The sequence below is a fragment of the Cynocephalus volans genome, chromosome 12 (genome assembly GCF_027409185.1).
Source record: "Cynocephalus volans isolate mCynVol1 chromosome 12, mCynVol1.pri, whole genome shotgun sequence".
Taxonomy (NCBI): Eukaryota; Metazoa; Chordata; class Mammalia; order Dermoptera; family Cynocephalidae; genus Cynocephalus; species Cynocephalus volans.
In genome coordinates this window covers 57,330,082-57,352,693 of record NC_084471.1, presented here as the reverse complement: position 1 = coordinate 57,352,693, position 22,612 = coordinate 57,330,082, and the positions used below count along the sequence as shown (strand labels likewise).

General features: G+C 40.9%; 1 protein-coding gene across 1 annotated transcript in view; it reads right to left on the bottom strand.

Annotated features, from left to right (window-relative positions):
• PPM1H (protein phosphatase, Mg2+/Mn2+ dependent 1H) overlaps window positions 1-21,896 on the bottom strand; it is a 254,270-nt gene extending 232,374 nt beyond the window's left edge. The window contains exon 1 of the mRNA XM_063076146.1: window positions 21,652-21,896. Coding sequence (XP_062932216.1) covers window positions 21,652-21,896 — 245 coding nt within the window. The remainder of the gene's footprint in view (window positions 1-21,651) is intronic.
• Between the last annotated feature and the right edge of the window lie 716 nt (window positions 21,897-22,612).

Genomic DNA, 22,612 nt, shown 5'->3' with positions numbered 1-22,612 from the left:
CATCAGTAGACGAACAGGGAGGGTGATGGAGAGGAAAAGACGCAAGATGCTGGGATAATAAATGGGGAAATGAAGTCAGGGCACAATATGCTGGGGGTAGGGTACAAACATTTCTGGCAAAACACTGCTCCATCTGAGACAGCAGGGCATAAAAGGGATGGCCTTAAAGAGGTCCCAAGGGGGACAGGAAGAGGAGCTGCTGCTGCAAAGAGATTCAGTAAGGTGAGAAGGTATGGCCCTATCAACACAGTGAGGGATGGATCAGTAAGACTGACAGCTTGAGGAAAGGAAAAAAGGTCTAGAAAGGTACCGTGGAAACTGGTAAGTAGTCAGGAAAGGAATTGGTATACAGAAACAGTACAACCTCTTTAATCTTCCCTTTAGCCAGCCAGTCAGTTCCAGTCTTGTCAATCTTCTGTCAAATTTTCTCAAATCCATCCTTCCTTTCCAGATCCAGGACTTTTCTTGGTTTAGGCAATTACTTTGATGCCTAGGCAACTACAATTGTGTAACTCAACTACCCTGTGTTCCCCCAAATATGAATATGAAAATATGTTCACAGTTAAGTCTGGAAAGCAACGCATACTCTCCTTTAGCTTGGAGTTTCACAATTCACCACAGTGTAGTAATGGCTCTAAGAAATCCCACAAAGAAATATACTTAACTCTAACCTTTCACGGTTACAGGTTTTTTCCAATATATAATGGAACACAATGGGGAGAACCTGTTTTTCTCCCGCAGGGTTCATCAACAAGTTTATGCTACAAACTACTGCCATGTATTAGTCAGGCTAGACTAGGACATGCTGTGTACCAGACATCCATCAAATCTTAGTGGCTTAATACAGCAAACGCTGATCACTGTACATATGAAGGACTCCGCAGGGCAACTGTCCCTCAAACAGTGACCCTGCTGACTGAGGCTCCTCCAACCTGTAGCTGTACCATCTGAAGCATATAGCCTCTTCTGTTATCATACAAGAGGAAGACAATGCCAGAAGATCTTCCAGTGACAATTAAATGACTCATCCCAGAAATGACACTTCACTTCTGCTCACAATACATTGGCCTGAGCTGGTCATATGGGCCTATCTACCTGAAAAGGCAGCAGAGAAGTGTGAGCCTCCCAAGGGCCCAGATGGACAGAGAAGGGTAAGCACTAGATGTCTCTCACATCTCTGATTCCAACAGTCCCTCAATCTGTCAGTTTTACATCAAGAAACCCCCAACAGTCCCCTCCTCTTTCATCTCACCATCATACCTCACCTTCACCTCCATGTTTCTCTCCTACACCTGATAGTTATTTTTCCCAAACATAAATAGCATGTCATTTCCAACACCCGCTTACTGAAAAAAAAAAAAAAAAAAAAAATTCTTTGTGGCTGCTCATTGCTTATGGTATGAAGTTCCTTATACCCATGGACAGACCTACCCATTTTTAGTAAGTCATACTGGGTACAAGTAAAACTTAGACTATTTCAGCTAGGTTGGCAGAAAACATTAAGTTAATTCCGTTTTCAGTCAGTTGACATTTGTTAAATCTTTCCTGAGTATAAGTTTCTGAAGTTTAAAAAAAAGCATTTCCTGTCTTCAAGGGGTTCAAGTAAAGTGTCGCTTCCAGACTTTGTTTTTAGAAAGTCTGACACCTTCTGGACTAGACTGTACTTTGATGATTTTAATTGCAATGAGTCAGAAATCTCAGAACAAAAGAAAACTGGGCTTAGGGTTCCAGTGGCTCTTTAGCATTAGGCGAATGCAGGCAACATCAGCAGTATCTGCAGCCCTCAGCCTCAGGCAGGGCTCCAGGGGCGCCACTGTTCTGCCCTCCAGACCCAGCACTACTTACTCCCTTGGTGATTCCAACAGGCAGGGTCAGAGGTGTTTGGCACAGCTGTAGCAGAGTTTTTGCAGGAAATACCAGGTGATCCTACCAGCAAATGAGGGAACAAGTGCCTCTTCGTTACCTTCTCTAAAGCAAAAACTGGTCCACAGTGAATTCTCCTTCAACCTCCATCCATGACAAAGTCCAGCAGGTTTTATCTGAAGCAAAGTCCCTCTCAGTTTCCCTTCAATCCTCAATACAGAATGGAGAAGTGAACATCCCAAGAGCAGCACAGCAAGATTCCTAAATACAGATGGTCCCCAACCTAGCAATGGTTGAACTTAAAATTTCTCAACTTTATGATGGTGCAAAAATGATACATATTCAGTAGAAAACATATTCGAATATTCACACAACCATTCTGTTTCACTTTCAGTACAGCATTCAATAAATTACATGAGATATTCAACACTTATTATACAATAGGCTTTGTGTTAGATGATTCTGCCCAACTGTAGGCTAATGTAAATGTTCTGAGCACGGTTAAGGTGGGCTAGGCTGTTATGTTCAGGAGGTTAGGTGTGTTAAATGTATTTTCAACTTATGTTTTCAACTTACAATGGGTTTATCAGGATGTAACCCCATCATAAGTTGAGGAGCATCTGTGCAGAGGCATCATTCAGGTGTGATTTCTTCTACCACCACAAGAGAAGCACAGGTCTTACAGGGATGCTCCAGAGGCCACGCTTGGCAGATCTAATAGCACTTGAAATTTTATCAGCACCTGCTCTTTCCATGAGAAAGGAGAATCATTATATATGTCCAGTGCCAGGTGGTTCAGCTCCGTGTGGGGATTTTCTTTGAGGATCTCCTACAAATGTGTGCCTACAAACAGTCATAAAAGATTGCTATAATTTCCAGAATTAGCCACTTTCATGCCACCATGCTTTACTCACACTATGGTCTCCCTCATATGCCTCCTCTACCCAACACACCTGTTCCTCAAGGGTTAGATCAACATCAGCTTTGCTCACCCCCTTCCCATTTTCCCCAAACTCGGCAGAATTAAGCCCCCCTTGTGCCCCCATTTTCTGGGTTCTCATTGCAGCTAATCAATTCCTTTATCCTGGTGACTCACTGAATTAGTTAGACATATATCTTCCCTGTTAACCTGTGAACCCCTTGAAGATAGGAAATGCATTTTTTTTTAACCTTTAGAATCCTATACTCAGTGGGGAGTTTAATAAATGTTAACTGAAATTTGAATTAATATTTTCTGCCAACCTAGCTGAAATCCTGTTAAGTTTTACTTGTACCCAGTACAATTTACTAAAAATAGGCATAGTGTATTATATACATATTTTAAGCAAACAATTTCAACAAACTGTTTACTAACATAATACAATCTAAAAATCTTCTGCTTTGGTTTTCGTGTCTATCTCATAACGCAGTCTGAAAAGTTTGAATGTCATACAGAACGAAAAGAGATCGCTCATTTTTCAATCTGTAAGCCCCTAACCAAGGGGCTAATATTATTTAAATATAAATAATTATATTTACTGAATAGAATAACCAAGTTACTTAGTTTCCTAATAGAGCTGCAAAATTAGCTTTAAGGATGAGATACATTTTTGCTTTGAGATATGATAAAAATATCTCAGGAAAGGATATGTATTTAAGTTCAGACACCAAGAGCATGCTTTTTTTGTGTGAGGAAAAAAAAAATTAGTGGAGCACACCATTTTAAATAGATCCCTTTTAAATCAGAACAACCCATTTCTACTCTAGAAATGGATGCTGAAGCAGTTCTGGTATGAACAGAAGTACTGAAAAGTGAAATCAATCCTAGCAGGCTATCAAAAAGCACATTAGGGAGGAAGCTTATGTAGGCAGAGTTCCAACCACTCATCCTTAGCCATTCACCCTGATGACCTTCAAGGACTTATCACTGATGCTAGCTGCTGGTCACCTAACATTTGAATTGGACAGACCACCAGTTATCCTGCACTTTAGAAAAATGTGATGTATCAAATTTCAATTCCCAAAGAACCAATACTGATTAACAGAAATATTCTGATCACTGTGAAAATACGTTCTGCAGTGACACATGTTAACTAGCAAGCTTCCTGGTGCTTTTAAAATATAATTTGACTTACATAAATTTTCAAAACCAAATCTCAAGTGAGACTTGGTGTGTCCTTTGCTCTTGGGTCAGAGAAGCTGAGAGCAGTACAGGGATACAGTGGCTTCAGGGCCACATATAAGTACAAGGTATTGATTAAAATTACATCAAGTACAGTTGCTTTCCACAGCAATTTAACTGCCAAAGAGGGAGGACATTAGCTCTGCGCCAAGTGACAGCACAATTCTGAGAGCCAAGCAGATGTCCTGAAGTCATCCACCTACAGACAACTTGGGGCTAACAAAAGGGACTCAATTCAAAACTAGCTGTGATCATCATTCCTTTTGTTCCTGGAAGGATCAATAAGAAGTTTCAAGCAACTTTACATTTTTTTTCAACTTTTAGTGGATCCTATTCAGACATCTACATACTTTACAAATTATAATTTGGCTATAACTGAATCATGTCCCAAGAAAGGACACGCCAGAGTGGAGCCAACAGCTTGTCACCACCACCCTAATATTATCTGTATCACTGATAAAGTTTTTGAAGCATATCCCTTTCTAGATAAATACTTCAAATCATAATTTTCTGGACAACACAGTAACGGCATCATTACTCTAAAAGAATTAGGGGGAGGAAAAGCCAAAAATTTTAGTCCCTTTCAATCCAGGATAGGCTGTTTATTTAAAGTTTGTTTTTGTTTTTTCTAGAAACAATGCTCTACTCTGTGCTTGGTGCTCATTCCTTCAGTGCTGCAGAGGGCAGGGAGGGCTATCCTCTAGGCAAGAGGATTAATCACCATTATACCATACTTGGTTTTCCATGCTGTTAGACACAGAAATTTGTATCATTAAATCAAGTGTAATTAGATTTTCAATTCACTTCTACCTTTTATTAAAATGCATATTCTGCCAAAAGATTCTTGAGAGATTTTATTTAAGATAAAGCAAATAAGGGAGATGAGAAAGCATTAATTTTTTATGAACTATATACAAATATCCTACTTAAAAGTCAACAGAAATTAATCAGTGCACAACTTCTGTTGTGAGACCTACTCCCATGGCACCGTACAGCCGGAAAAGAATGAGTCAATGGCCTAACTTTATAACTAAGCAAGCTGGACAAGAAAGGTGAGCCAGCTTGCAGACGTCACAGGCTGGCAAGGGGAAGAACCACAACTCCTTCAAGCTGCCTCTTCGTGTTGCTAATCATGGTACTGCTGTGGCGCCATGACAATCCTCTGCTGTACTGTGCATGGGGTTTCATCTCTTCATGGATTTATCTTCCCAACAAGAGAGTAAGCGTCCTATGGTTAAAACCTCTGTGTATTTTGCCTCTTAGCACATGCGAAGTACATAGTGAATGTATGATGATGGTACAAACAAAATAATCCCAGAATTGCCTAAATCTAAAGTGCTCAAAGATTTGTACTTCAGCCCTAACTCTAGTGACTTCTGGCCCCTATTGTTTTGTTATTTTCTGTTAAAGATGGATGATACTAACCCTTCTTAAACATCTAACAATCATAAACAGACCATATGTAACACAGAAGCCCTTTGAGAAGACAAACTACTCTCTCTCTACACACACGTATGTGTGTGTGTGTGTGTGTGTGTGTGTGTGTGTGTGTGTGTATACATACGCTTGTGTATATATAAATATATACATATATATTTTTGGCAGCTGGCTGGTATGGGGATCCAAGTCTGTGACCTTGGTGTTGTAAGTCTGTGCTCTAATCAACTGAGCTAACCGGCCAGCTTCAATATTTGGAAGAAAGATCACGGGGAGTGTGGAAAAAGCGTACTCCCAAATCAGTACAAACATTCATGTCAGAAGTGGAAGAACAACATTCCACCATAACTTTTGTTAAGTGGTCTAAGTTTTTCTACCTATGAAATACAGTTCAAAAATAAGAAAGTTATATGCTGACTCTTAATATTATATGCCACCCCAGCAATTCTCAAAGCATGGTCTGCTAGCCCATATGGGTCTCTAAGAGACTATCAAGGGATACATGAGGTCAAAACAATTTTCACCGTAATGCTATGATGATATTTCATTTTCTTGTTTCACTCCCATTCTCTCGAGTATACAGTGGAATTTTCCTGTGGTTGTGATAGCAAAACAGACAATGCAGAAGCAGATAGGAGTCCAGCTGTCTTCTACTAAGGCAGCCATTAAAGAGATTTGTAAGTTATAGATGCCATTCTTCTTACTAACTTGGTTTTGTTCTGAAAAATACGATTTTTCATTAAAAATGTTTACATATTTATTTTAAGTGAATTTATATTTTTTTAATTTCCCAGTTTTAATTTCTAATATGGCAAATAGATATAGCCAACAAGAACCAAAGCTCTCAGAGTCAGCTTAAGAACTAATCTCATATAGAAGTATATATTAATTATTGAAATTTTAATCTAGAATTTCTTTGTTCTAATTGCTTCATATCTACACGTACATGATTTTAAATAAGAAGATATTGGTTTGGGGTTGGACAGAGAGGGAAATGGGCCTTGGGTGACTTTGAGCTTTTGTATCAAAAGCAAACTGCAAGCATGAATAATCCAATCCATAGATGAACTAAATCATAGATTGTGCCTAACTCAATGATGTTTTAGCTTGTGCACAAAGGATTAATGAGCAGGCAATTTATGAATAGCCCCCATGCCCCTGCCACTCTGCAAATTTAAAAACCATACAGAGGAAAGAATGGGTCGGTGCAAAAAAAAAAAAAAATGTTTTTTAAAGGCTGAGGTGGTGAGAGGGCGGAGAAAGGATTGATAATATTCAGAAACTTCAATGGGTTTCTGAATTCAATATCCATACACAGACACACTTCTCATTCACAGACACTAATTCACATATACAAAGAAAGCTACTTCTTCGAGCAGGATCTGTTCTCACCTGCTTCCTTCCAACTAAAGAGTTGGAAAGCTAGATGTATTTTTCCCTCCTTCCCCACGGGGTTGTCCAGGTGCAGAGCACACCATGTAATGCCTCCAACAAACATTTATTGAGCAGGTAGATGTCTGAAATTTTTAAGTACTGTGATAACTATTGCATTCCCAGGAGTGGAACACATAATTTAAAATCAGCCTAGTGAACAAAAATGATCTTTCTTTCATCCAAAATTAAAAGAACTATATTGATTATGTTCCCAGTATTTCAGGTCTATATATTTGAGCATTAGTGTGTATGGCTCTATATTAAGTATTGGAGGAAGTAAGATGTACATGATAATGCTCTGAAGATTATTCATTAAATGTTAAAACAATGAAATGAAAACAAGAAATGTCACTGATTACTCTCAAATGCATGACAGCCAATAAGTGACTTTAGCTCTGAGGACAGAATCATTGGGCAATCCTTCAGAGAGGGTCATAAACTGGACCTTAAAGGACATTTCTCAAAAATACAAAATTTAAACCTAAATGTTAAAAATAAACAACGTTTCTTAAATCAGTAAGTCTGGCTTGCCAAAACTACGTTGGTAAAGGAACTGATATTTCTCAAAACAATTTTCAATCTAAACACTGATCTTTTCGATTAAATAATGTCATGAGAAATACTGGAAAAGAAATAATGGGAAAGTCCCATTTGAATATTTTTTTCCCAGAAAAATGTCACTTCTCATATTATGGCTTAACAAAGATTTATCTACAAGGTTCATCCCAGGACTGTTTTTAATAGTAAAGAATTGGGTACCATAAAAAAAATGTATGTTATAATCATAAATAGAATATAATGCAGCTATTAAAAATGAGAGAGTAGAATATTTATTTACAAGGAAAGATAGTCACTCCACTTTAAGTGAAAAAACTACTGATCAGTATGTAGAATTATCTCATTTTTATAAATAAATACATATATACTTATGGATACACACAAATTATCAATCAAAGCTAATTATGGGTGATAGAATTTATCGATAAATTTTATGTTCTTCATGGTATTTTTGAGAATTTGAAAGTACCTAAAATGAACACATATCAATTCTGTAATTTAAAAAAAGTATATCATTAAAAAAAGTTAATTCTAAATTCTTGACTAATCAATGCCTTCCTCCATTTTGACAGGTTAGTATATATCTAAAGATGTTTTTTAGTTGTTCTCATCCACAGTCAGTGGATGATAGAAATTTTTATAAGAGAAACTTTTGCCCAAGGGTCAGACTCTGCTAGAAAAATAATATGCTCAGCACGAGTTTAATTAAACTTGCAGCTGACAAGCATCAGGCCTCTAGGGCAACTTGAAGCACTCTGGAAGGCAAGAAAATAAAACTATTAAAACAGCTTTCAACGAGAAAAAGGACATTGGGGACTTTGAACTAATGTGCTTGAGGAAAAGGCGCTACACATTTGAATCCCCAACAAAATGATCTTGACACTAATCTGAGCACACCTGGCTGAAAACTCAGGGGTACTGCTGCAAAAGCCAAACCTGTTGGCAGAGATTCCCAACTTGTGGTCTGGGATCCTTAAGATCTGGGAAGGGAGCAGTAGGATACCTAATCTATTTTAAATATTGGGGGAGGGGAAACTAATGAAAACAGATTGTGTGCAATAAGGACTCGAGTTTAACAGAAACAAAGAATTAACCCTTTGCTTTTGGCTAGAATATTATCTATCAGTTCAGTGTGATTATTACCACATCCTTCGTGCTAACTAGGGGATATGATGTGTATTTTTTTAAATAGGAACAACTTAATACTTATTTAATACAGCTTGCTAGACAAAATCTTTCACAAGAAATCCACTGAAGAAAAAAATTATAATAATAAAAGGGTCCACGATGGTGAGAAGGTTGGAAACCAGGTCTTGAGGAACCCACTGCACAAGTCCTAGCGGAGCCCAGAACCAGAGATGAATCACACCCTGCGGTGCCTTTGAGGATGGTGAGGCAGGTGGCAGGGCTTCAGGTGGTATGCAAGGTGCAAAAAGGCCAGCGAGGCCAGGTGGCCTCCGTCAGCACTAATCTGATGACCTGGGGTACAGGGAGAAGGGGAGAGGCAGGGCTTTCAAGTATAGACCCGAGTAATTTCTATCTGAGCACCAAGAATTTTTTTTTTTTTTTTTAAACACCAGCTGCTGTAGTTTAAATTTCCAGTTCTTCTCTTCCCATTTGCTGCTGCACTGAATCCAGCCCAGATCTGGCCACCTGGTTCTGACGACAGAGCAGCATGGCCTCAGTGGCTTCACCCCAGGGGGCATCACCCCATCATTAATAATCAATCACAGGGAGAGGTGGCAAGCGGGCATCTAATCTGACTCTTCGGCTCTACTCTAAACCCTACTTTAGGAGGAAACACTGTCCTAAAAGGCTGATACAATTGCTCTATTTTCCTCAAATATATATTTTAGAGTTCATCCTCATAGGCTATTTATTTGCAACAATTGTAGCTATTTCTAAAAAGAAAACTCTTAGTAGTTCTTTCTATATTAATACCATTTTGGTTTCCCACCCCTGCTTACCCTGACATCCTCTATGGGCTATTAATGTTCACTGTATCTTAAAATTTGCTTCCTACTAAACATTTACATTCCATCTTTTATTTTTACCTGCTGTGTGTTCTATACATATTTTGTCAATGTTCACCTTTTCAAAAAGACATAGAATGACTATTAGTACACCACAGCAGACCACTTAAATATAGCAATTCAATAATCTACAGCATTTTTATTTTTTAACAAATCAATTTATCATTTGAGATTTTTTTTCCTTCCTATATTTATAAGAAAGTGGTCACATGGTAAGAAGCACCATTTTTTAAAGCTTAAATGTCTGTCAACTCCCTAAAAGGACAGTAGAGCACACAGGCCACTTTGGCCTCTCAGCTGGGCAAGTAGTTGATCTCTGTCTGCCCACAGCCCCATGATGATTAATGACACCACCCATCCTGCAAGGCTACATTAGACCTGGCTCGTGCCAGTTACTGGATCAGAGGCACACACTCCAAGACTGTCACCACAAGAGTCCACACCACCGAGGACCAGCCAAAGAGCGCTGCACCTTGTCGGCCTCTGGGGTTCATTAACTTGAAAAACTCACACTAAAACTTGAATCTGCTTAAAAAGTGTAGGTAACAGATCTCCCAAAGTAAACTTTAAAAGAGACTCTCATAAAACCTGACTTATTAGTTGAGCCCTATTATTCAGAATTACTAAGTATATTTCCTCACTTCTCAGTAGCTATTGATGGTAAAACACATGACCTATTTACTAACTTTAGAAAAAAGAAATACTACTACATAAAATGTACAGATTGGTTTTTAAACTTACTGGGTTTTCAAAAATATTAAAATACGAACAAAAAAGAAAAGCACTTTGTAGTCAAGAAAATATGGTAATCTTGGCAAGGTTGTACTGTTAGGAATGAATGTATACGAAGAAAGTATAATTTTAAAAGATTATTACATTCAATAGAATCATTTTAAAGCATCCTCTTATACAAAACTTGATGTGCCAATACACCTTTATCCAATTTAAAGCCACCTGGAGATTAGGCCTTATTAGTTTCCTATGAGTAATAAAATACATTAAATTCCCTTATGTGGCATTTTGTTTACAGGGATAGGATGTGTTTTTACGGTCAGGTTCAGTGATTCAGTGATGATCGCCAGGATCATGGGACAGCATGATATTCTAGAGTAACTTAAATTCTTTCTGGGTTCATTTTCCTCTCTTATTAAACACGGGTAGCAGATGTTTACATTTAAGTGTACATGGCAGGACCTTAATAAACACCCAGAGCTACATGTCTGTAAGCTGGTGGCATCACTGTGCTTTCTCATAAATAAGGGAGCATAAAGTCCACACAAAGAGAAAATGCAACTAAGTATTTAAATTTTAAAGCCATTTAGAGAAAAATAAGTCAGAAACAGTGTAACAAAGAAAGCACTATGAATTTATGTTCCATAAGACCCAACTGATCTGACCAGAAAAAAGAGCAATCGAGCAGGTGCCTGATTTCCCTAGGCCTTCCAGTGGACAATGTCTTCTTCAGATGTAAGGAAACCATGATGCAGTGACGTCTTCACTCATCACAAGCACTCTTCAGTCTACACATTCTGAAGTCTTTATTAAACAGAGTACTGCTCAGACCGCATTCACCTGACTGGCCACCTGCAGAACAGAGTAGGGACTCAAGTTTTCAACAAATTTCCTACTGATTTAATTAAGCAGGAGCATAGTAAAGGGATACTTTTCAATTTGATCCCATGTAAAGCTCTTGATTATGTGAACGCCAAGTTATGAAAAGCTTATTGACTGGGAAGGAATTTTCAGGGTGCCAATGTTGTAAAAGTTAAGTCTGGGTGCCCCCTCACAAGAATAAGGACCCAACTGTTGGTGGTTTTCTCAACTGAGAATGTTAAAGCTACTCACACCTAACTTTGAATTTACTATGGAAAAGAACTGAATAGCATAAATGAAAGCCATTGGATTAATGGAAGCATACACTTAAAAATAACTCAAGAACGGATTGATGGATGGACAGAGAAATGGATACATGGACAGGTAAATGATAGGGCAAATATACCAAAATATGAATTATAGAATCTAGATGGTGGGCTTACAGCTGCTAATTATGTAATGGTTTCAACTCTTCTGTATGTTTGAAAATGTGCACTATAAAGTAATAAAGTTCTGGGGGGAAAACAATTAAGAATTATAATCACAATGAAGGAGGCAGCAGGCCCCACCAGGAAAAACCTCAGCTTGGAAGGCAAGACACTTACTTGATTCTTAGTCTGACTCAAGAAATTCACAGAGTTTAGAACTGGAAAGGGCCTTGGCAATCCTCTAGGACAGGTAAAATACGTGGTTTTATGGATCCACAAAAAATTAAAGAAAAAGAAGCAATATGAAAGCATTTTCATAAAATCAAAAATATTTGATAAAAAAACTTTTCTTTTTGCTGAGATTATATGCCTCTTTGCTTTGGGTTTTAAAATATCCTCTATTTCATAAAATGTTGGTGATAGTAGATGATAGATTTGATTGTTTATATTCTCATTTAGCAAAATAAAAAGTTACTAACCCTGTGTCAGTCTTCTCAATATTTTAAAAATGATACAGGTTGCAAAATAAAAATTCTGGGAACTACCAATCAATCCATCCTCCCATTTAATAATTTAAGGAACTGAGGCCCACAGTATGATTAATTGGAGCAGTAGCAGTTGTACAACCCTGGACAGTTCACTGACTCAAGGAGTTGAAAAGATGACTCACATAGTATCAGGCTGGATGCTCATCCAAGGAACAAATCCCAGGTTACATGTACAGGGCAAAGGCCCCTTGGTAAGAGTCACCTAAGTGGTTGACTTGTGAGTGCTACCACTAGTCAGTCCACTGTACATAATCTCTCTCATACTCAGTGGGTAGAGTGAATTTCTAATAGAAATCAGTTTCTGAATTTTGATGTTAGTCCTTCAGCCACACTTCCACAAATACAGCTTAATAGTGATATAACACAGGTGCATAAGGAGTTGCAAATTTACGACCTTCAAGACTATCATCTGCTGGTCTTATTTTCTCAAAGCTTTTCTCATAATCAGATAGCCAGTATAGAATTTCATGCAGAATATTCTGAAATAAACAGAATACATTTTCTTTGTAGGCTTCTAATATTCAGAGAGTTCTAAGATGATATTTGAGAATAATACAAGAAGCAGATACTTCAGACTTCAACTGGCTCAAGAAATGTACTGAGTAAACCCGCAGCAGATAAACAGCAAAAATATACAGACAGATGAATATCAAATTGGAACTATGTCTAATTTAGGAAAAATGATTAGTATCTTACAGTAATCAAAAGAGGGAGACTACAGAAGATCAGTTGTACTTGCTTTAAAAAACAGATTAGATACCCATTCATCATATATGTCTCTCATTACCCTAGAGCTACCCAAATGAAATGAGGAAAATAAAATCAATAAAAATGACAGTGAGCAGAGCTCTGCTATGTCATACTAACCTGTGGCTGAAGAGCTATAACACCTTACATTAACATGTACTATAAGTTCTTTGGGACAAACCTTCAAACTACATTTAGTTCCAAAGCTGGCCTGAGTCTGTCTCTTCTAGGGAATCTTTAAAGTGGAGAGGAATGATAAAAAGAACTAAACTCAAAGACTCTGGGGTCTATGGAAGGGCAGATTTGAATTCCTAACACAGACAACTTCCTAAGGGTTGCAAGGCAGGGTAGCACATCACTACATAAAGGATTGGATTAAAAAAAAAGAATCAGCCATCAATGATATTATAATACTCTTTCTTCCAAGGGCTCACTGTTTAGTGATAATGCTATTAAATAAGGTTGTTACATATTTCTGTCTTCTGATTATGCACCTGAAACAAACTATTCAAATATTTGTTAACTAAATAAGTTACCTATAGTAGAATCTTCTGAACTATCTGCCCAGCCCAAACTACCACCACCTCCTTTTCAAAGAACGGTCCATTCTCAAGGTGGGCCCTGGCAGCCAAGTTTATATGGGATCCTGGCTCCCGACAAATACATACGCCACGAGTGGACCTTTGACACAAACTGAACCAATTAGAATCTCTCTCTCAAAAATTCAAAATTGGAATTGAGCCCACAATTGTTTTGGCCAGGCTGCTTGTTGGTGACACAGAGAGGCATACATAAGGCCCTAGTAGACGACTGAAAGAATGGCCACTTTGTTCCTGAATGGCTTGCTGGAGCAGAGTTCCAGTTCCTCATGAAGTCAGACTGCATTCCTATGCTTGAGTTCCATAAGACAGTTGGTATTTTCTCTAGAAACCCCCTTCTCTTTTCTTTTTTTTTCCCCCTAATGTTAGCTCAGAGGCATTTATTTCTATGAGCTGCAACTAAGAACAGTAAGTAGCTAAAAGTATTGGGCTGATTATTATAGTATGTCAAATGTTCTAAGCATGATACTAAACAAAAGCCATAAAGATCACCAGCTAAATATTAAATATTTTTTCCTTTACAATATAAAAAACATGAAGAAAGTTAAAAAATGAGCATGTTAGAAAAAATACTGCAACATAATAGGCAAAGGGTTAATAGCCTTAAAATATAAAGAACTCTTATAAATAAGAGAGATTATCCCAAGAGAAAAATGGACAAGTATATAAACAAGGAAATTATAAAAAGACAAATAGCTAATAAATATATAATAGATTATATAAGTATATACATAAATGATTATTCAACCTCTTCAATAATCAAACACAAATTACACTGAAGTGTTTTTCATTTATTAGATCAGTGGCAATTATTAAAGACTTAATACTAAAATAGTTTATAATGACACACTACTAGCCGGAATGTGAATTGGTACAACCAAGCTGATAATATGTATCACAACTGTGAATGTGCATAGCTTCTAACCAAGCTTTCCACATCTAGAAATTAATCCTAAGGAAATAACTGGATGAGTTGAATAAAACACATGACACAGTTCATCAAAAGCCTAAAAGTAAATCTAAATGTCCAATGGGGGATTTATTAATGAGAAGCCCTTCAAGGGATTATTAGGCAGTCACTTTACTTACTGACTTGCAGAGGAATCCAACATATATTCTTAAGCAAAGAACACATGTTAAAAGACATGTAAATGTATAATCGGCTTATATTTTTTAAAAATACATATACAAAAAAGCTTAATAATGAAAAAAAATACATATACAAAGTCTAAAAAGATATGATCTAAAATATGAGCAGTGATTAATTAATTTACAATTTTTACCCTGTTCATTATTATTATTATTTCATTATTTCTTGTTATCTGAATTTTCTATAATGAGCATTTTATGGTTAAAAATTCTTAAAGTTTTCATTAGAAACAATGAAATAGGAAAAAATAAAAAGGTCTATAACGTTCAAGTAAAGAGACAGACAACACTTACAAGACAGTTCAAAACCACCAAAGAGGAGTCAGACAGAACAGGGTATGAATCCCAGTTCTGCCACTTCAGAAGCTTTGTGACTTTGAACAAATTGCTTACCTGTGTTGCAATCATCTCATTAAATCCTCATATGTGAAGCGTTTAGTACAGAATCTGCACATAGGAATATCTCAATAAATGATAACTACTGCATTTAGCAATGTTTAATATATCAAATGAAGTATAAATGGTGATGGGATTTGGTACATGGGAGATGGGCCAAACAAATCAGATGCTATCCCATTCTTCGGCTAATTATTGTCAAAGCATCTACTTTAGTACCAAATTGGAAAGCTAGTGAGAACTAGGTATCTGGAAACACAACACAGGAAAGCCTCCTCAGCTCTTTGCTTAATATTACGTTATATAATTAGGTTCAGTCCTGCTTCTTTTGCACCATAATCTAAGGATATTTGCTTTCCCTACATGGTCAGTATGGAACACAGTCAATTATGGAAAGTCACAGAAATAATGCATGTAAATCAGAATCAAAGCATGGTTAAAAACTGCAATCCCACCCACTCTCCTCCCCTTCTCTCATTTTCAGGGATGACAAAGACTCTTTGACCAAACATTAGCCAGACTCCTCTGAGCTCTCTTCTCCACTAGGCCACCACCTTGGCCCCCTTCCTGTTCTCTTAGCAAGAATCCCACTAAGTCAGTTTATCAAGAACACCCAACCTTGATATCTGATTAAGTTCCTCATCCCTCTCCCTTGACGTATAAATTCCTTGGCCTGCCTTCAGCAAGAATCCTGCTAGGTCAGTTTAGTTTGATGTCTTCTCTTAGTAACTTTCTACCCACTGACTTCCTCACTCTGCTCTTGGGCTATAAATCCCCAGCTGATGGAGTTTGGATGTGTTGTCCCCTCCAAAATTCATGTGGAAATTTGATCCCCAATGTGGCAGTGTTGGAAGCTGTTTGAGTCATGGGGGCAGATCCCTCATGAATGGATTAATGCTCTCCCTGGGGGAGAGGGGATTAACTATTTCTTGCTCTATTAGTTCCCTGGGGGAGGGGGGATTAATGAGTGAGTTCTGGCTCTATTAGTTCCTGTGAGAGCTGGTTGTTTAAAAGACCCTGATGTTTCTCTCTCTCCCTCCCTCTCTCTCTCTCCCTCCCTCTCTCTCTCCCCCTCCCTCCCTCCCTCTCTTCTCTCTCTCTCTCTCTCTCTTGCCATGTGATCTGCTTGTACCCACTGGCTGCCTGCCACTTTCCACCATGAGTAGAAGCAGTCTGAGGCCCATGCCAGATGCAACTGTCCCAGAATCATAAGCCAAATAAACCTCTTTCCTTTATAAATTACCCAGTCTCAGGTATTCTGTTATAGCAACACAAAATGGACTAATACACCAGCTATCTTTGCTGTATTCTGAGTTGAGCCAGAGTATTGCAATATTCTTGAATAAACTCTTCCTTACCATTTTAACCAGTGTCAGAATGATTTTTCTTTAACAGCAGGTATTTATAAAGGTCTTAGGAACTTCAGGTACAGAGCTAATCACAATGCTGGCTGGGAAAAAACAGTTTGCTTCCCTAGTGTGATTTAAAGGCTCTAAATACTGAGATTCGCAATTGCCCAGAAGCATTAAAACATTAAAATCAAAACAAACAAAAACCCCTATAGTACTGGCCTCTTTGAACCTTAATAGCCCATGATTTCATTTTAATTTAAAGAAAGACACAAAAAATGGTTCATCAGATTTCCTTGTGAGTAATTATGGACCCAGCATGGGGCCAATGGCTAACACACAAGTAGGAGTGCAATGTTTCATCAATTGAATGACAGAAATAATGGAAGCAGATGAATGTTTATGTCCTGAAAGAAAATAGTATTAATTCATGAGAAAAAAAATATCAGTAAGCTAATCAGAGAAAACTATAAAGGCATTTGATTTTTATATTTCTACTAAACATCAAGAATTAAAAATAACTTTTCTGGAACAATAATATATTTTTAGAAAACAATTCCAGTATGTACTTTTAAGTTATCACTTGGTATTGCTGTAAGCATAATCAGAAAGCACTGTGTGGTGGGGTAATATTAGAGATGATGTTGTCTACTTGAACTGGGGCTGAAACACAGGGTAAACACCTCTTTGAATGGCTAAATCCTTTGCATGAAGCATTGAAGGAAGCTAGTCCTGGAAGGAAGCTGATGCGTTTTCCTAAGAAAGGGACATCCTAGGAGCAAAGAACTTTGTTACAATATTAAATCTGAAAAATGGAGAAAAGCCTAGCTGCCTGCTTTAAAATAGGAAATCAGTACCTTCTGCAAGTTACCAGAAAGGTAGAAGAAATGTTTTAAGCTACTTTATGGACTTTTGACTCATCTGCAAATAAGTGCTAGTGGAGAGCACTGTTAAATGAGACCTCCACCTATTTCATTTATCCTTACACAACAAGAAGTGGAAAATCATAACGTTCTTCAGTTGCAAAAGTTAAACAGGAAGTTCCCAAGCAGGAGCTCTGCAAAGAGGACTCAGTCACAGGGATGGGTGTGCCAGTGGCAGTGGGGTGGGGTGGGGTGGGGAGATGGTTAGAATAAAAAAAAGAAAGGCGAGGGGATTTCTGAGTGTTGGGGCAAGAGAGAAATAGTGGTTTTCCTATCATCACCACTGCAGGCCAGCTCAAGCTACTTATTAGTAATTGGTAATTATTGCCAATGACTGAGGAGACAGAACAGCCTACAGATTCCAAAACAAATCCAAACACTTGTAGGCAGTTTGCTGGATTTAAATAAGGTTATTTCATCAAAAAAGTCAAAATTTTAAATTCTGTGAGACACAAAGAACTTATGTAATGAACATTTAACAGAAATTTAACAGAAGCTCTCAAAGCAGCTTTTTTTTTGTACCCATGTCCAGAGGTACTCTTATAAGAAAGGTAATGGGGGAAAAAAAAGAATTTTACAGTTATAGCTATAACCTAACTAAAATTATGCTATAATTATTATTTTTTCTTTCTGTACAAAGAAATTTATCACTGATAAAAACCTGAATATGATGCTTTAATATACAGAATACTGTTGTTCAAAACACAAGCACATTCTTCGACATTCTCTTCTGCTGTAGTGTCAGGCACAAACTACTCATTGGCCTGTATCTCTAAGCCCAATGGCTTATTAATATGAGAAAAATTGGGCAAACAGATCAAGAAGAATGAAAAAGTCAAAATGGGTTCCTAATCCATTAAAAAATGAACCAACCTCTAGGTCTCTGCAGTACAGGGACCACTTGAGTGATATCTAAACTTGTGGAACGAGAAAGGAAGTAGCTGCCTCATGGTCTCTGGGTCAGACTGTTGCTTTCCATGAGCTTTCTGAGCAGGCCTAACAGGCTCAGTCAGTGATTTCAAAGCCCAATTTAAAAATAAAACTTGCTAATGCATGTATTTAGAAAGATTTTAGTTGAATGGATGTTATCTATAACTGCAATGCTTTACAGAATTTTACAACCTAGCAAATACCCTTTAATCAAGTGGCTAAACTTTTCAGCCACAAAAGGAAGCTTTTTGAGGAGCCAGGAAATTCCACCCAGCACAATGTCAATAAATACTGAAAGAATGAATGAGGGTCTTCAGTTTCTGCATTTCCAAATATTACAGGGATTGCTTACAGCTAATTCTCTAGTCCTATAACCTATAGAGTGTTTCTTCCTGAAAGGGATTAATAAGTGGCAAAAACCAGACCATTTCTTCTTAATTTCCCTACCACCCAAAAGGGTCAGTCACCAACACTACAGCTCAACTCGCCTGTCTCTAACCTCTCAATCACCAAGTGATGCCAGTTTTTCCTTCCCAGGAAGACTTGGAGTGCGACTCACTTTCTAGAGAAGTAAACAGACCACTTCTGATTTGGGCCTTGGCTCACTAGCTGCCTCCTTATCTCTACTCTCTGAGCAATCTTCCTTCCTATTCTATTCCTCTCAGATACCTTCTAGAACAAAGGGAAGAGAGTTTCCTCCTCCCAGTAGATTCTGGAAAGGAAAGGGCAGCATTACTGGTGACACCTTCTGATCACAGCCACAGTTCCTACTTGTCACTCTCTTCCCTTCCCTATTTCAGCCATTTTGATAATTCAGGGTGTATTTTGTAGGGAGATAAAACTGTAGTTCGAGGTTTGAGGAAGTGGTGCCGCACAACATCTGACAGGAATAGGGGTGAGAAGAGAAGAGCTGACAAGACAATGTTAATGGCTAATCCTAGGTAGAAACAGAAGCATCATAATTTGATACACTTTACGGAGGTAGTTTTGTGTTGTAAGCTCTGGAGTCAGACTGCCCAGGTTCAAATACAGGTTCTACTAAGGCTTATGACTCTGGGCAGGTTGCTTAACCACGTGTTGCCTCTGTCTTCATCTATAAAATGGGAATGACAAGTGTCTACCTCATAGGGTTGTTTTGAGAAACAGATGATACAATGCAAACTTGAGAACAATGTAAGCACTAAAGAGTAAGCACTAACTATGTTACCTGTGATTAATACTATTACACATTTTAAAAGAATGAGGTAATTCTCTATGTATTGACTTGGAATAATGTCCATGGCACAGTGTTTTGTGAAAATGCTACTGAATAACATGTTTAGTATGAGCCTATTTGGGGAAGAAAACAGAAATGATAGGTATTCATAGGTGCACCCGGAGACATCTGAAAGGCACATATCACCCAAACATTCACCTACCATTACCCCTGGGGAGTGAGAGTGTGACTCGTGTGTGTGTGTGCGCGTGGGTGCGTAGGAGATGACATTTTTATACAGGTCTTTGTTTGAATTAACATACATGTACTACTTTTACAACTAATTTTTAAAACTTAAACAGTAGTTTTTGTAGCCTTCAAATTGAACCTATCTCATGTTTTAGTCTAGGAAAAGATTAGCTTCCTAGAGATAAGGAAACTGAGGCCGAGAGCGGATGAGGGGAGCACCACCCCTCCTACACGTCTCATCTCAAACCCCCCATCCTCTCCACAGGCCCCAGCACATCTGTGCCTGCCAGTGGCGGCCAAACATCTTGCAATTGGTTTTCTTTCCTTTACTCCACACTTCTCTGAGGCTCTCCTTTCATCGGGTTCAAGCAGTTTCCATCCTGTGTTTTCATTTCTTCCTTCTTACGTCTCACAACTTTCTTACCACTTGCCTGCGTGTCTTCCTGTCCCTCAGACCGACACCTTTGCTCTGAGAGGCCCCTGGAGTGACAACAGCCCTACCATTCCCACGTTCGGCGCGCAAGGGGTGCCCACCCTCACGATTACTGGACAGAGTACGCCTCCAGGTTGTTTCGTCTTGCAAAGGGTTCAAATGAGCTTTTACACAGTGACTTTATTTTGGTCAAGAAACAGCGTCGGGTTTGTTCTGGCCGGCACTTTTTCCTCCCCTAGGTCCTTCCTTACACACGTGTGTATTTTCGCTCCGGCTTTCTCTCGGAACTTGCAATGCTGTGGCCCTTGCCCACCCCCGACGTCCTCTTCCAAGCCTGTCTTTCACTGTGTATTAATTTCTACTGTGTCCCCCTCCCTGTCTCCTTTCACACTCCAGTCGATTATCCCCATTGTACACGTTTTCTATGTCAGCCCGTGGAGTAACGTTTCCAGGATGACGGCGATAGATAAACAGAAGCAGAGATTCTAGGGAGCGCCTTCTCGGGCACCTCCCGCGGCGGAACCCGGAGCGTCGGGAGCGCTGCCCGCCCGGGGTATCCGGGCCACCAGAACCGGGTCAGCATCGAGGCGCCCAGGCGTCGGGAAGGCGGATTGGTTCCCGGAGGAACCAATCAGAGAGCGCGGCCGCGCACGGGTGGGGGAGGGCCAAGGCTACAGAGGGATGGGTTAAAGGAAAAGGCGCAGGTACGCCCCGCACCACGGTGCGTGTGCACTTTCGCGCTCACCGGGTCATTGCTACCCTGGAATTCTCGTCTAAATCCCCCCATCCTAGTTTCCCAGTTTTGTAAACCTGAAATAGATATTAGGGGGGAAAACGGTACTTATCCTCCCATTCATAAGATGGTTATTTATAGTCAATGGAGTGGGGGAAGGGCAGTAAATCTTCCCCCGTCCCAACCAAACTCAATCGCTTCTTGAAATAGCAGATCACTCAGACGCTCGCTTAGTCGCCAAAGCTGATTACCAAAATGCTGTCTCGGACACTTGGAATAAGTTTCCCCCTCCCCGGGGGCTGGGGGAAATAGTATTGGCAGTTACCGAACGCGCACAGTTTCACTACCTGCTAAAGGAGAAGCGAATGGACTCGAAGGCTGGAAATCGGAAAAGCTCAGACCGTCTCAAACGTACGACAACGCGCACCAACGCGGCCACCTCCCGGGATCGGACAGCGGCCCCCAGGCGCAGCGACAGCTCCTCCGAGCCTCTGCCCCACGCACTCTCCAGGCGGGGGCACAAAGGTGTTTTTCGAGGGTTGGCGCACAGATACCAAATGCCCCTTCTGCGTCTCAAACTTCAGCAGAGCTCTTCTACCCACTTTTTCCCAAGTGTCACAGCCCCCGGATTCCCAGACCCGTCCAACCGTAGCTTTCCCACGGTCCAGCGCTGCCGCCCACCCCTCCACCACCCACACCGGAGCGGGAGACGCCGCGTCCTTGGGGTTGGGGGAAGGGGGACTGGTGGGAACAGGGAAATGGCCAGTGCAAGTAAAGAGGTCCCCGCCGAGGCCTGGATGCTGGCAGCCAGTGGAGAGCCCTGGGGCCGAGAAGCAGGGAGAGAAGAGGGCTGGAACCGTGCGGGGAAGGGCCGCCGGTGCCGCTGCACTCACTCTGCGTAGCCGGTGGCCCAGGGCAGCCGCCGGGTCTCCTTGAGGATGAGGATGGGGCGGGCGATGTGGTCGGCGCTGCACTCCACCTCGTCCTGAGACAGCCCCAGGAACTCCGGCCGCCCGTACGGGAAGCGCAGGGGCAGGTCCGAGCCTCCGCAGCCGCCGCCGCCGTGCTCGGCGCCTGAGCTGCCAGCCATGATGCCGCCCATGAAATTGGCCACGGCAGATTTCACTCGAGTGAGCATATTACTCCGGCGCCCGGCAGCAGCGGTGCGAGCAGGGGGCGGCGGCGGCGGCGGCGGCGGGGGCCGGCCGAGGCGCAGCGCAGGGCATGCAGGCTGCGGCCGGCGCCGGGCGCACGGGGAGCCGGGCCGCTGGGGCGCGCCGCGCGCGGCTCCCGGAGCCTAGCGCTGCAGGGGGCCGAGCGCCGGCCTCCCGTGCTCCCTGCCGCCGCCGCCTCCACCCGCTACACTTCCGCAGCGGAGCGGCATGGAGCGGGCTGGCGGGGTCCGGAGAGACACCGCGTGCCCCGGGGGCGCCGGGGTGGCTGCAGCCGCAGCAGGTCCCTTCCCGCCCCCTGCGCTCGGCTCCTGCGTGCGCGGAACTGAGCCCACCCGGCGAGCCCGCGGAGCCGCCTCAGCTGCTGCCACGGCTACCGCCGCCGTCGAGTCATGTGATAATCAGGCTGCAAGGGCTTAGGCTGCTGCTGTGGCCGTTGCTCTGCCCCTCCCCTACCGGCCCGAGCGAGGCTCGCGCCAGGACCGTGACCTCCCCGGAGAAGGGGGCCGGGCCGGGTCAGTACCTGACGGAGGGGATGGGGGCGCTGTGGGCTGGAGGCGGCGCAGGTGTTAGGGGCCGTCATGTGGAGCCAGGCAGCCGGGAAGGGCCAGTGGAGGAATCCACTCCCAGAGGAATGCTGCCTTCCCCTCTGGAAAGGAAACTTCGGCAGCTGGAGGAGAAA